Here is a 15560-nt window from a genome sequence, read left to right on the forward strand (position 1 = left end):
CCTGTAGGCAGCAGGGCCTGTTTGCACGTTTCCCTGACGGCCACTCGCCCCTGCAGCCTCTGGTCTCAGCTGCAGTGTTTTTACCATCGGATTTTCAGAAAATGTGTAAAGGTTGTAACCACAAGAGGGAGCTACTTCACCATTTTCAGTATTTCCCTGAACTCACTGAGCTCTTCTCGCCTTCTGATCATCTCATTTTACTCTGACTGTCCATTTGCATGTTAACATCAAACTATTACCTGAGTCTTACCTGCAATCTTCTAACAGATTTTCTGTCACCCGTTGTTTTGTTTGACCTCTTCTGTATATTTTGGTGGTGATCTGAAACGTAACTTTTACATTTGGATTATTACTCGATAAGCCAGTTTTTTTAGTGCCTTGTGTCATGTGGCGCACCTCGGCCTTTTCTCCCCATTTCCTGTGTCTCTCTCAGGGCTACTGTACTGTAACCCTGAGAGATGGCGGGAGAGAAGAGACGGTCTCTTCCGCTGAGACCATTTATGTTGAGGCAACAGTAGGTGGATCAGCTGATTGCCCAGACGCAGCTCTCTCTTCTGACCAAAGTGTGGACACAGATTTTCATTTAATGGTTTTTCTTTATTTTCATGATTATTTACTTTGTAGATTCTCTCGATTGAAACAAAAAAGTGTGAAATAACCCAAAACATGTTTTATATTTTAGATTCTTTAAAACAGCCCCCTTTGCTGTGATTACTGCTCTTCGATGAGCTTCATGAAATGCTTTTCCTTAGTCGTGGTTTCGTAGCAGCTGTTTGACCATAAAGGCCTGATTCACACAGTCTCCTCTAAACATGTAGAGATGTGTCTGCTGCCGGAGCTCTGTGTGGCATCTATCTGATCTGAGCTGCTGCTAACCTGCGCTTTCTGAGGCTGGTGACTCGGATGAATTTATCCTCAGCGGCAGAGGGACTCTTGGGCTTCCTTTCCATAAACATGTGAGCCAGTTTGGTCGTAGCACTTAATGGTTTTTGTGACTGCACACATTCAAGGTTTTAGCAAGAAACTCCACAAATGATCCCTGACAGGCACACCTGTGAAACCATCTCAGGTTTGCAGCCCTGCCAAAACAAGCAAAGGGCGGCAGCTTAGAGGAATATGAAAGATAAAACATATTTAGAGTTATTTAACCTTTTTTTTTTTTTATTTGCCTCCAAAGATCTGGTTTCATATATTTGATGTCTTCAGTTTGTACAATGTAGGAAGCAGGGTTTTAATAGTTTTACAATTTTCATTAGTTTTTATTTTTATTTAGTTTTGACTTCAGATTTTCAATTTTATACCAGTTTTAATTAGTTTTTACCAATTGTTTGGTGAAAATCCTTAGTTTCAGTTTAGTTTTGATTCGTTTCAGTTATAGTTTTAGTTGTTTGCAATAATTAAGTGCAACAAAATCCCAGTTTCATCACATCAGTCATGCTCTTCTGCTCATCCTTGGGTATGTTGCTATTCCAGCTACCAGACCCTGCACAGGTCGCCTGTCTGTCGCAGGGCGAACACGCAGAGACAGACAACTCACATTCCCACCTATGGGTTCTTTAAATAAATAAAGGCAGATGAACAACCACTGATACCAGGCAACTATAAAATGTATATCTTGGCCCCAATGAGACTATTAACTCTCACAGCACCGGGTGTTCGTAATTTTGGTTCAAGTGAATTGATAAACTCTTTGAAGGCAATTGACTCACACAGTTGTGTAGATGTCCCCGTCCTGTTGTCTCGGGATGCATCACGCTGCCTTGCCTGGGTTAGCTTCTGTTTCTGGGATGAGGGTTGAGTGTGCTCCCTTCTCAAGGTAAGCTAGGTTAGCCTTCTTGTGTGAGCTTTTCAAGTGCACTTTAAGGTTTGTGGGATTTTTTTCCCTTTAGAAATGTCCCTCATAATTTGTCTCTTTCCACTACAAGACACTTGCTTTATCCAAAACAGTCATATTCAAAGTAATCCCAAATTGGACTCTGGCGCTTTCTCCTGACATGATTCTGCGCGTGGACGGAGCAGCAACACAGACGACTCGACTAACGTGCTGCCACCTGCTGGCACAATGAGACACAGCAAGCAAAAACCTGGAAACTAAACTTCATTTTCACCCTTGACACGCTCACATCAATGAAAACGAAACACATTTTTGCTATAAATTCAGTTAATTTTAGTTAGTTTTGTGAACACTCATTACTGTTTTAGTTAGTTTTCCTTTTTTTGTTTTTATTTTTATTTTTTATTTCCGTTAATGAAAATGTTTTTCACTTCTAGTTTTCGTTAACGACAATAACCTTGGTAGGAAGTAGTAAAACCATTAAATGAGAAGGTGTGTCCAAACCTGTGACTGCTGCTGTACATCATCAGGTCTGTTTCCTCAGAGGCTGTGCTGCACACCATGCTGGTGATTCTTTGGGAATCGCTGTTTGTGTGTCACCAAACGTGTTAACCTTCATTACATGTTTATATAATCAGCTGAAAAATAAAAATGAAGCCAGTGCAGCATGAGTGTAATACTGGGACTCCCAGCATCCCCTGCTTGTGCCATGCAGTAATAAAGTAGCGTGCCTGATTCCACTCTGCTTTAGTTCAGTCACCACCAGACTTCCTGAAAGAAGTAAAAAGACGTTGATGAGGAATCCACACATTAAACTGTTGAATGAGTTCATTCAGGATTCGGGTGAAAGGAATAATCGAGGTCACTCTGACGAGTCCTCTGCTTTTACTCCCATCGATTTCTCACTCGGCCACTTGTGGCCAGTTTTGAATGAAATTGTCCCGCAGCTGCTCAGTGTGGATGAGTAGAAACACCAAGATGATTGGAGAAGATTCAGAGTCAGGTTTATAGAGACGATTGGACCAAATAATGGGTTTGTCTGCGGCCAGCCGCATCAGCCTGTTTGTGTGCAGGAGCTATTTGCTTTCCTAAAGTCCGATTAGGCCCGAGAGGCTAGTTTGTGCGATTGCGTGTCTCTTCTGATGTATGTCCCGTGTGTGTACACGAGTGTGTTTGCGGGAAGTGTGTGAAAGTGTGCCTGAATCCTCCCTGCACTTCTAACAGCATGCTTTGTTAAGATGCTAGGATTACAGTAATTGCAGTGGCTGCGTCTGCAGGAAACACTCGGTTTTGCTGCCCTTATCTCTGTGTGTGTGTGTGTGTGTGTGTGTGTGTGTGTGTGTGTGTGTGTGTGTGTGTGTGTGTGTGTGTGTGTTTGAAAAAAGTCGTGTGCATTTGATGTCTCTGCTTCTCACTCTGCTCCTGATCAGATCGCAGCAGTGAGATACCTCGAGATAATCGCCCGAGATAATAGACTTTTTATTGATTCATCTCACACAATCTGATCATTCTCTCTGGAGCATAAACTCTTGTAATTGGTGTAAATCAGCCAGCAGACTGTAAAAGATGGACGTTTATTGCCAGCAGATACAGTCTGAAGGAATATGAGCCGGTGTGAAGGCAGCTAATGGTCATCAGAGCAGCTGGAGCGGAGAGAATGACACCTGGCCAGTGTCACGAGAAGAGGTGTGTGTGTGTGTGTGTGTGTGTGTGTGTGTGTGTGTGTGTGTGTGTGTGTGTGTGTCTGTCTGTGTGTGTGTCTGTGTGTGCGTGCGTGTGTGTCTGTGTGTGCGTGCGTGTGTGTCTGTGTGTGCGTGCGTGTGTGTGTGTGTGTGTGTGTGTGTGTGTGTGTGTGTGATTTCGATCAGTCACTCAGATAAGTCTGGAAGCATCACTGGACTCGATGTTGTTTCTGTCTCGAGATTTGTAGAAGACGAGTGACCGCGCTGCGTCACATGTTGCTCTGTTCTCCATCTCAGGCGTCCTTGTTGTTTATTGCTTTATTAGTCAGCCTGTGTCACGTGGCATGCAGGGACACTTAGTGAGCAGTGTGGCCTACTGTTAATATTTAATGGGTTAGCTTTTATGATCATACTGCACGTTGTTCCAAATATTACTGACATGGAAAAGCTGCAGAGTGCAGAGCGGACTAAAGGTGGTCGTACCAAATATTCACTTTGAAGATCATTAAACTTGTGCAAACTGTTTCTGCCTCATGTCCTGTACTTTCATGATTTCAATAAATCACTGCACCTCAGAAAGAAATGAGGGGCGACTCGAGCACTGAAAATCATAAAGAAATAGAGATTATAAAGAATTCGAACAAAGGGTCTGATTGAATATGTGATTCAGAGACAAATTGTTTAAAGGGACGAGCCAGTCGGGACTTTCTAAAGTTTCTGCTTTTCTTTATCAAGTGTGTGATTTTTGTTTGATGCCAAGACCGTTGACAGACTTCACTTAATATGAACAAGATGCTATCAGGTTCAGTCAGATTTGAAATGGAAGAAGTCTCAGCAGGACAGTTTAGATTTCACTGAAAGTGTTTGTCTTTGCAGAAAGATTAGACTCACGGACTTTGGCAGAGTTGCAGAGAGATCTGAATCCAAGTTTATAAGCTGGGATTGTTTGTAATAAAGCAGATTTTTATCTGGACGAATCACAAGCTTCATTTGAGATGTTACCCGGCCAATGGCTGCTCTGACTCATGCACTGCTCCCGCGTCTCCTGCCTCTTATAACCCAGAGAGCCTCAAAATGTATTGTAATTATGTCAGAAGTTGGCAGATGTATTTGTTGAATCCATTTGAAATGGTGTTAGAGACAGCTTCAAAGAAAACGCTTGAATCCAGCAGGACAAACACATCTCTTAATAAGTAGATCCAGATCATACCCAGTAAAGTGTCAGTGACTTGCAAACAAAACACTTGTTAATGTCTCATTTAGCATTTCCCCCTGTCATGCATTTTCTTTATTGGATTAATCAGTGTGTCTTTAATGTGAGGTTAGTGTTAACTGTCGGGATAATGAGCCGAGCAAACTCGCAGCCTGTAAATTGATGTTGCTAAATGGTCCCAGTAATATGTTTCCTTCATATGGAGCAACTCAAACATTTAGACTCTGTGAGACTAAATAGTGAAATTAAAAAGACATTATCACACAGACATGAAAGCGATATTTTAAAAACACCCAATGAGCAGAAACGACATCAGCACAAGTAACTGGGAATGTTTTTCTCCTGCAGGTACTCGGAGCGCAGTAATACCAAATGCGTGGGGATCACTATCGAGACGCGGCCCGACTACTGCCTGAAGCGGCACCTCAGCGACATGCTGGGCTACGGATGCACCCGGCTGGAGATAGGAGTCCAGAGCGTCTATGAAGACGTGGCCCGCGACACCAACAGGTCCGTGGGTAGAAGTCATGTGACAGCAGGGCGGGGATGGCTCAGTAGGTGGAGTGGCAGCCCCATGATCGGAAGGTCAGGGGTTCGAATCCACTGAACGGCTACCCTGAGGTACCCCTGAGCGAGGTACCGTCCCTACACACCGCTCCCCGGGCGCTGCTTAGTGGCTGCCCACTGCTTCACTGAGTGAATGGGTCGAATGCAGAGAGAGTAATTTCCCCACGGGGATCAATAAAGTATACATTATTATTATTATTATTGATGGGGTTGCAGCCTGCAGGCTTTAACAGCTACTCTCTGCTTGTGTGTTTGTGCAGAGGCCACACGGTGCGAGCTGTGTGCGAGTCTTTCCACCTGGCAAAGGATGCCGGCTTCAAAGTGGTCGCCCACATGATGCCAGACCTGCCGAACGTGGGCATGGAGAGGGATGTGGAGCAGTTCATTGTGAGCTTTTTTCTTTCTCTTTAGCGCAGTTTTACCGCTAATCTGAGCTGAAGGTGAGAACGGATACGAGGAACGAGTGAGGGTTGGTAGGTTATCGGTATTACTTTGTCAATAAGAGGGAACCGCTTCCACCGGGGCGAGTGGACTTGGTTTTGGAGGTTAAATGATGGCAGCCTTTTGCTTGTACAGTGCTGTGAATCCCTGTCTTCTGCATATACAGGAAATGTTGTGAGTCCTTACAGTAATCGCATTACTTTTGAGGCCTCGTTGGTGGCCTCCCTGGAAAATTCTGGTCGCTAAGGAAAAATGTGCATTCAGCGAGCAGCTGGTTGGTGGTTGCTGGAGGTCAGCAGCTGTGCTGGGTGCTGTCAGGCTGAATAAGAAGGTGCTGCACCAAAAGTGTCCTCTCGACCGCTTTGGTCACCAGCAGATCGCCACGGTTTGGATGGAAGGTGCCGACCGCTCTGCAAACACTCACTAACGAAACATCAAATGATGGTGAAACTCAAAAAAGTGAGACACAAACTTCAAATTAAAAGTTGTGCCTTCCTGCTCAAACAACACGTTTCAAAGACGCAGCTTTTAATCAGTCAATCAATCAATCAAAGCTTTATTCGTCACATGCAGGTTGCCCTGCAGTGAAATGGGACCCCCCGCCCCGACCTTACACATATAGCACAGACATTACATGGGGATACAGGTTGGAGATTGGTAGCATTAGAGAAAAAAACATTGAAATGTACACTACAGTGGGAAAGTACAAGAGGAAAAAAAGAGACCCCTACTCATGCTGTGCTTCCATAGTAGGACAGCATGAGAACAGGAAACAAAAAACTCCTCTGCACAAAAAGCACATAAATGTCCACAGCACAACTTTGTGAAGACATGACAAGCCACAGGGGTGGGTGGGGGGTGAGGAGTAATCCGAAGCAAACACAGCAGCCGCCCTGCACAGCGCTACCATTCCAGCGCGGCACACAGCCCGCCGTGTTCCCTCGCAGGAAACAAGCATCGAAGGCGTTGGAAAGGGAGGGGGGATGAGTGTGTGCTTATCAGTGTAAGTGTGTGTGTGTGCGTGTCCATAGTTCAGCTGAGATTAAAAATCCCAGTCTGCAATTAATACAATACAAAATACTTCATAGAGTGCACTATACAGGTCATCGGATGTTCAAGATGGGCTTTACATCTTCCAACAACTGCTCACACTGTCAAGGCAATACACCAGACAATTACATCCACGCTCTTTGGTTCTGTCCACCAGTGCAAAAGTTTTGGCGCGAGATATGTGAAGACTTATCAAAATGTCTGAAATGTAACATTCCAACCTCCCCCTTAGTGTGTTTACTGGGCAGCTTAGATAATGTTACTTCAGAAAAGAATATAGCCCATATGATCTTCACTGCCCTATGCATAGCCAAGAAAACAGTCCTCATGAACTGGAAAAATAAAAATAATCTTAATTCTAACCAATATAGAAATTATCTATTAGATTACATTAGTCTTGATACAGCCTCTGCCACCACATCAGATCAATTGCTCTGGGCTCCTTTGATCAGCTCCATCACCTAGTGGGGGTGGGGGGTCATAGTTTGGTCCCGCCTTCACTGTTGTGATTGGTGAGGGGGTAGGGACAGGCTTAGGGCGTCGGGGGGTTCCCCGGAGGCATCTTCCTTGGGGGGCTCAACCCGGGGTAGCGGTCACGTCCGGTTGAGGGCTCTGTTGGCTCTCAGGTGACTGTTTCCTCGCGGCTGCGTGCAGCGGGGCTAGGGGAGGGTCTGTGCTGACGGACGTGGGTTACTGACCTGGCAACCTGGCTGCCCCTGGGTGGGTCCGGGATGGGCGTGAGGTTTTGGGGGCGCTCCGTCTCTGGGCTGGGGCCCGGGCCGGGCCTCGGGGGCTCGGGTCCTGGTTGGTGTGTTGCCGGGGTTGTGGGCGGGTGGGTGCATGGGGGCCCGGCCCTGGAGCAGGGTGCCGCCGGTGCATCGAGCCGCCTGGGGGGCTCTTCAACTGGTGGGGGGGATGGTCACATCTTGCAGGAGCTTTCTTCTCTCAGGAACTCTCTGCAGGAGGGGGAGATACAGGAGAGGTGGAGGAAGATCTCAGCCTGGGCGTTTACCGTCTTATGTAGTCTGGAAGATGTGTGGTTGGTGGGGTGGGTGCAGTTTTCTCTGTGGTGGGGTTGGGTGGACTGTCCAGGGCTCTGTGGAGCCGGGGGGCGCTACTGCACTGGGCCCCGGTCTGATGGGCCTGGGCCCCCCTTCCCTGGCGGGTCGCGGAGGGTGGGAGTGCCTACTGGGGTCAGCGGGGGAGCTGGCCCCAGGGAGGGGTTACCTGCCCCTCCCTTCCTTCCCTCCCCATCTCCAGCTGCCTCCCTCTTCCCGCTCCTCCACAACCACCCACACATGCAGGGCCTTGGAGTAGGGGTATGTCACCAGGGTGCAGAGGAGGCTACCCCCCTGTCCCCTTCTGGCTGCCTCTGCCTCAATTTTATCCCACAACTTAGACATTCACATTATTCACACTCTCATTACACATACATATAGGATCTTGGGGGTGGGCACAATCACGGAGTCCAAATCACCATCAGGGTGTATACCTCACCCCTGACGTCGTTGCCCACCTCTCAATTTTAAATACACTTAGTCATTGAGGGTTAGCAGGAGGGACTATGCGCTTACCTGCTGCTCCTTGGCAGGTAGCTCCATGCCCTCCTGGGTTTTAATTGCACCTTAGAACACATATGCATCAACACTACAATGAGCGGGTGGAGGGAGGTTTGGAGTCTTCTCCCACCCCCATTCTCTGCGGCCTGCTGGAGCGGGAGGGCTAGTAGGAGGAGTTGGCCGTCCGACTGCGGTCTGGGGTGTGGGGCCTCCCTGCTGCTGCGGAGTCGGGGTGGTCTGCCTCTCCCCACCGCAGGGAAAAGGGTAACACCACCTGGGTCTGGGTGCAATTCCCCCCTCCAGGGGCAAGGGTACCTAGACCCGGTTTGTAGAGTACGCTTGGGGAGTGTGATTGTGTGTACAGCGTCTCTTTATGTCTGTCTCCACGTTGGTTGAGTGTGGAGTGAGTGCATATGAGAGCATGAGGGTGGGAATGGATGTTTGTGTCTGTGTGTGCCTGTATGTCTGTGTCTATATGTCAGGTTGGGTATCAGACGCCACCTCTCTGGGGACACCTCAGGCCCTCCAAGGTTTGGAGGCCTATCTCCACCCACCACCACTTCCCCTGCCGGTGGCGGACTCCCTCAGACATCGGTGCGTTGGTGGTTCTTTGTGTCCGGGGATGGGCGTCCAGGTACACACCGGCTCACTCCTTGGCGGCCGCTTGTCGGGGCCTGGGGCCTGGGGCTCGCTCGGGCCCCTTTGGAGGTGGGGTGCCCCCGGCCTCTCGGCCTGGGGCTCGGTCACTCAGGCGCAGCTGGGGGCCGGCGGAGCTCACGGGCGCGTCACTGCAACTCCCCCTGACTTCTGCTCCGCGGCTGCTGGGCGAGCCCTCATCTGGGACTCTCCTCAGCTCTTACTGGGACAGTGGCGCGGCTGCCCCTCTGTTGGTCTTCCATGGTCTCTTGTGTTCTGGGGGCCTCTGGATGTCTGGAGTTTTGATCTCCTCCATACCCGCTTCACACCCTGGAGGACGGGGCTGTGGCCCCCCCCACACTCCCTAGCAGATCATTACATGGAGAAACCTTTGGAATGCAAGCATGCTGATCCACACAGGTATGCACACATGGGTATTCACAGACGCGGACTAAAGCTTTCTTGGCTGCTGCCTCAAAGCACACTGTGCGCTGTCTATCTTGCGTGCTGCACAATATCGTTTATTATTTAGTAAATATTGATATCTATGACTAGCTAGTTTATTGTGATGGTGCTTTGTTTTCTCTATTATTATGTTGCTCTTTGTTGTTTGCTGTCTCCTCTGTTTGTTTTTGTTTGTTTGTTTGTTTGTTTGTTTTTTCTCCATACAGGTGACCCAGGAGTTTTTTTTTTTCTTCTCTCTCTTCCCCCCCCTTCTCACCGTCTCTTCTCCCCTTTGGTTTTCTTTCTTTCTCTCCCCCTCTTTTTCTCATTCATTCCCCCTGTCCTATTTATTAAAAAAAAAAAAAAAAAAAAAAAAGACAAAGGATGAACTGAAGCTCTGCCATCACGTAATGTCGCATACTGCTGTTTCTGATGTCATTTAAAAAAAAAAAAAAAAAAAAAAAAAAAAAGACAGTGTCCTTCGCCCTGCCAGGCTAAGTAAACAGTCTACCAGCCAACCCAGGTGTCCTTGCATGGGATGGGAAGGAACAGACTCAACACAGTCGCTATCAGGGAGTTTTTTGTTCGGCTCCAGCCCGAACAGTGAGAGCTCTCTGCCCGTGCTAACGAGCGTCCAGCTGCAGACCGCCACGTAGTGATGTGTCGGTCGCGAACGAACCGCCTCTTAGAGCCGGCTCTTTGAAGTGAATGCGCGAGCCTCTTTCTCTCGCACTTTTTTCCGCTTCACTCCGCACGTGACCCTTGTGCTTGAGGAGCAGAGGGGGGAGGGGCGACTTCCTGTGTAATTTGCATAATTTTGAATCATTATGCTTTAAATTTTACTTCTGTGATCCTCGTCTTCTTTTTTTTAAACAAAAAAGTAGTCACTGGTCACTTGATTATTTTGGACCTTAGCGTTGGCCAGGATCGAATCCCTGATTGGATATTTTTATGGATTTCCTTCATAAGAAAAGTTGTAAGCGGACAGAAGTGTGTCGACATGTTCTTGAGAAACAAAATGATTAAAAGCTCCAGACTAAAAATAGCATGTTTGGTCGATCATCAGGTTTATTGTTTGTGGAATAAGTAGTCAGACCTTCCCTCTTCTGCATGGCAGCAGCGTGCGTCACCTCACAGTGCGATAGTACCAAATATGTCCCACGTGTAGCGTCTCAAAATAGACCCGGAGAAGACGGCGACAGTCACTCACAGTTGATGGAAGTCTTGTCAGATGCCACTCAACGACGGGCTCAGTTTGCTGCTGTGATTGGAAACATGGCTGAATGCGCAGAATCAGACGGGCTGCCTTCCCAGAGCGCCAAACTGTAGGACGTAAATGACGACTCGGTTTGAAGCTGCGTGCCCTCTGAGCTCATTCCACTTGTTTTGAAATCAGGTGATGAAAATGCAATGAAGGAAAAGAGCAGATATGACTAATCGGTGCAGGTGATATGACAGTGGCTGTGTAAGAACCAGCAGTGATATTGATTTCCCCTCTCGTACCTGATAATTAAACCGTGTTTGTGTTTCGTTTTTAAGCTGCTGCGTCTGATACGTGGCTCGCTTTGAAGGAGAATCTGATACAGAGATGAAAAGACCCCAAACCGCCGTGTTGCTCTGAGATTAGCTGTAACCTGCTTTCACACTCAGCTCAAAGTGAAGACATGTTTGAAAAAGATGTTTTAATCTCAGATACTTAAGTTTAAAATGTCAGAGTTTGTAGAAGCCTTGGCTAACAGCACAGCGTGATGTGGGCAGTTTGTTTGGTTCTCACAGGTCCAGTGGCTTTATTGTCTTTCCAGCCACGTGCAGTAGGGGTGGGCGATATAAACGATATACGATAGAAACGATATAAATTTGGCCAACGATAGAGATTTTGACTATACCGCTCTAGCGATAGCGCATGTTGATGATGTCATCAAGCTGCGCCTGTTTTGGTCGAAAGCATCGCAGCGGCTACAACCATTATCGTCTGCAAAATATGCCGACAGTCACAGCAAAGAGATGAAGCACTGTTGAAATATGGGGAAAGCCAAAAACTGCGCTTCCTCCACTTCCCTAACATTGATTCATTAATGTTGAATTCTCTGGCAGCTGCTCTGTTCCCATGTTGTTGCAGTATATTAATAACTAACCCTGTATTGTGGATGAATAATCTCAGTTGTTCTCCTGACTGAAGTTTGGTCCGTGTACAGCATCCTGCTATGCGATTGCATTTGTCCCTGACCACCAGAATCCCTCACGTTAACTTTTATCCAGTGGGAAAAAAGTTGGCGTTCATCCTCCAGCTTCACTGTGCTAATGTTATGCTAACATAGCTGTGTTGCTAGCAATCACGTAGCACAACATTATATACCAGGTAGGGGTGGGGGAAAAATCGATACTGTGTAGTATTGTGATATTTTGTATCGATACAGGGACAGCAGAAATCGATATTTTGTTACAAAAAAAGGTTTTTGTGCTCTGACTTCAGAGCATGTTGATCCTTTTTCTGAGCAAGAATCCTGACATCCCTTCACTGTCCAAATGTGTTTAACTGTTTTTGGCAGCAATAAACATGACAGTTTACTTATTTTAATTTAAGACATGTTTTATTTTAATTACGTTTAAAACTTTTTTTTTTTTTTTTTTTTTTTTTTTAAATGACATCAGAAACAGCAGTATGCGACATTACGTGATGGCAGAGCTTCAGTTCATCCTTTGTCATTTTTTTTTTTTTTTTTTTTTTTAATAAATAGGACAGGGGGAATGAATGAGAGAAAGAGGGGGAGAGAAAGAAAGAAAACCAAAGGGGAGAAGAGACGGTGAGAAGGGGGGGGAAGAGAGAGAAAAAAAAAAAAGAACTCCTGGGTCACCTGTATGGAGAAAAAAAAAAAAAAACAAACAAAAAAAACAAACAGAGGAGACAGCAAACAACAAAGAGCAACATAATAATAGAGAAAACAAAGCACCATCACAATAAACTAGCTAGTCATAGATATCAGTATTTACTAAATAATAAACGATATTGTGCAGCACGCAAGATAGACAGCGCACAGTGTGCTTTGAGGCAGCAGCCAAGAAAGCTTTAGTCCGCGTCTGTGAATACCCATGTGTGCATACCTGTGTGGATCAGCATGCTTGCATTCCAAAGGTTTCTCCATGTAATGATCTGCTAGGGAGTGTGGGGGGGGCCACAGCCCCGTCCTCCAGGGTGTGAAGCGGGTATGGAGGAGATCAAAACTCCAGACATCCAGAGGCCCCCAGAACACAAGAGACCATGGAAGACCAACAGAGGGGCAGCCGCGCCACTGTCCCAGTAAGAGCTGAGGAGAGTCCCAGATGAGGGCTCGCCCAGCAGCCGCGGAGCAGAAGTCAGGGGGAGTTGCAGTGACGCGCCCGTGAGCTCCGCCGGCCCCCAGCTGTGCCTGAGTGACCGAGCCCCAGGCCGAGAGGCCGGGGGCACCCCACCTCCAAAGGGGCCCGAGCGAGCCCCAGGCCCCAGGCCCCGACAAGCGGCCGCCAAGGAGTGAGCCGGTGTGTACCCGGACGCCCACCCCCAGACACAAAGAACCACCAACACACCGACACCTGAGGGAGTCCGCCACCGGCAGGGGAAGTGGTGGTGGGTGGAGATAGGCCTCCAAACCTTGGAGGGCCTGAGGTGTCCCCAGAGAGGTGGCGTCTGATACCCAACCTGACATATAGACACAGACATACAGGCACACACAGACACAAACATCCATTCCCACCCTCATGCTCTCATATGCACTCACTCCACACTCAACCAACGTGGAGACAGACATAAAGAGACGCTGTACACACGATCACACTCCCCAAGCGTACTCTACAAACCGGGTCTAGGTACCCTTGCCCCTGGAGGGGGGAATTGCACCCAGACCCAGGTGGTGTTACCCTTTTCCCTGCGGTGGGGGGAGGCAGACCGCCCCGACTCCGCAGCAGCAGGGAGGCCCCACACTCCAGACCGCAGTCGGACGGCCAACTCCTCCTACTAGCCCTCCCGCTCCAGCAGGCCGCAGAGAATGGGGGTGGGAGAAGACTCCAAACCTCCCTCCACCCGCTCATTGTAGTGTTGATGCATGTGTGTTCTAAGGTGCAATTAAAACCCAGGAGGGCATGGAGCTACCTGCCAAGGAGCAGCAGGTAAGCGCATAGTCCCTCCTGCTAGCCCTCAATGGCTAAGTGTATTTAAAATTGAGAGGTGGGCAACGACGTCAGGGGTGAGGTATACACCCTGATGGTGATTTGGACTCCGTGATTGTGCCCACCCCCAAGATCCTATACGTATGTGTAATGAGAGTGTGAATAATGTGAATGTCTAAGTTGTGGGATAAAATTGAGGCAGAGGCAGCCAGAAGGGGACAGGGGGGGGGGGGGGGGGGTAGCCTCCTCTGCACCCTGGTGACATACCCCCACTCCAAGGCCCTGCATGTGTGGGTGGTTGTGGAGGAGCGGGAAGAGGGAGGCAGCTGGAGATGGGGAGGGAAGGAAGGGAGGGGCAGGTAACCCCTCCCTGGGGCCAGCTCCCCCGCTGAATAAAACTTTTTTATTTAATGTAAAATTATATTTTGTTTTAATTTACTCTCAAATTCTTCAGTTGCTGAATGGGCTGCATAGTTTTCATAAATAGCTATAATTGTACCAGATGGTTGCATTCAGTTAAGCTGGACTAGACTGTAATACAAACCGTTCAGTTTGTCAACGATAAAACTGAAATGAGAGAAAGACTGAGTGCGAGACTTTGATATTAGATAAAATGAATATTGATAAAGTTTACCTTTATGGACAGAATCTGAATATCGCAAAATATTTAAAAAATTGCAATAATATCGTATCGTGGGATGTATGGTGATTCCCACCTCTACCAGGTAGTCCAACTTCAGTAACCCTGCAAACGCCACTGCTGTTTAGTTTTCTGTCTTCATTTATGTTGGAAGTGGTAGCAGAGCTGTACGTTTGAATTAGTTTCAAAAATCTCTCAATCAGAACATGGTATGAAATGTTTAGGTGGAAACTAGCGAGCTAACTTCCTTCTAACTTGTCTGTGAAGGTTCTCAGTCATCCAGGTCATCGTAGTCAAAGGAGCTTGCAAAGAAAAGCGTCTGGACTTCTTTAAGTTGGTTGAAGACGTTTCACCTCTCGTCCGAGAAGCTTCTTCAGTTCTAAGGTCAAATGGTGGAGAGTCCCAGATATAAACCTAGTGGGAGTATCCCCCCACAGAGGGACAAAAGGACCCCTGATGATCCTCTAATCGCCTGAGCCAAGGTGTGAAACTGGGTGTGGGTCACAATCAGCCAGAGTTTCGGGTGTGTTCATTGTGAAACCTGGCCCCACCCTATCATGTGATTTCCTGAGGTCAGATGGCCCAGGATGTGAGTGGGCGTTAAGGCGTCTGGGAAGGATCTCAAAACTTGATTATAGGTGGCAGAGAGTTGGTGTCGTAAACCCCGCCTCTGTTCAAAGATGGTCGCTCACAGTGGACATAGATGCGTCTTTCACTCCTCTTTCAAACCATCTGTCCTCTCTGTCCAAAATGTGAACATTGGCATCCTCAAAGAGTGACCTTTGACCTTTAGATGCAGATGGACTGCTGAGTCTTGTCCTGTGGAGGTGGCTCTTCTGTGTTGTGCCATGCGCTTGTGAAGTGGCTGTTTGGTCTCTCCGATGTAGAGGTCTGAGCATTCCTCGCTGCACTGTACAGCAAACACCACATTAAGTCTGTGTTACTCGCAGCAACAACTCCACCTCATTGTGAGTCCATTTAAAAACTCGGTGCTTTTCCTCCACATTTTGCTGCAACGTTTCAAAGAGCCGGAAAGCAAATAAACAGCAGACAGAAATGAGGCAGGTCGAATCTTCTTGCGTTTCACGCATGCGCAGGACTGGAACGTGAGCGTTTTCGACCGTTTCAATGTGGACGCACAACTCTGTGAAAACGACTGAAAACGCTAGTGTGGACGCGGAGCGTTTTCAAATCTATCCGGGCCAGTGTGGACGTAGCCTCCAGTCACTGAGCAGCTCCCACCCCTGATGAGCCTGTGTGAGCACTGAGCGGCTCGTTCAACAGACTTTTACAGGAAGGAGGTCACTCTTACCAGCAGCTGTCAGACGGCTGGACGTCCTGCTCATCGGCT

The 15560-nt window shown here is 47.7% G+C and overlaps 1 protein-coding gene across 1 annotated transcript in view; it reads left to right on the forward strand.

The window, feature by feature from the left end:
* elp3 (elongator acetyltransferase complex subunit 3) overlaps nt 1-15560 on the forward strand; it is a 32407-nt gene that overhangs the window by 4124 nt on the left and 12723 nt on the right. Inside the window, exons 8-9 of the mRNA XM_080883818.1 lie at nt 5078-5239; nt 5557-5683. Coding sequence (XP_080739944.1) covers nt 5078-5239; nt 5557-5683 — 289 coding nt within the window. The remainder of the gene's footprint in view (nt 1-5077; nt 5240-5556; nt 5684-15560) is intronic.

Source organism: Rhamphochromis sp. 'chilingali' (genome assembly GCF_963969265.1).
Source record: "Rhamphochromis sp. 'chilingali' genome assembly, chromosome: 5".
Classification (NCBI taxonomy): Eukaryota; Metazoa; Chordata; class Actinopteri; order Cichliformes; family Cichlidae; genus Rhamphochromis; species Rhamphochromis sp. 'chilingali'.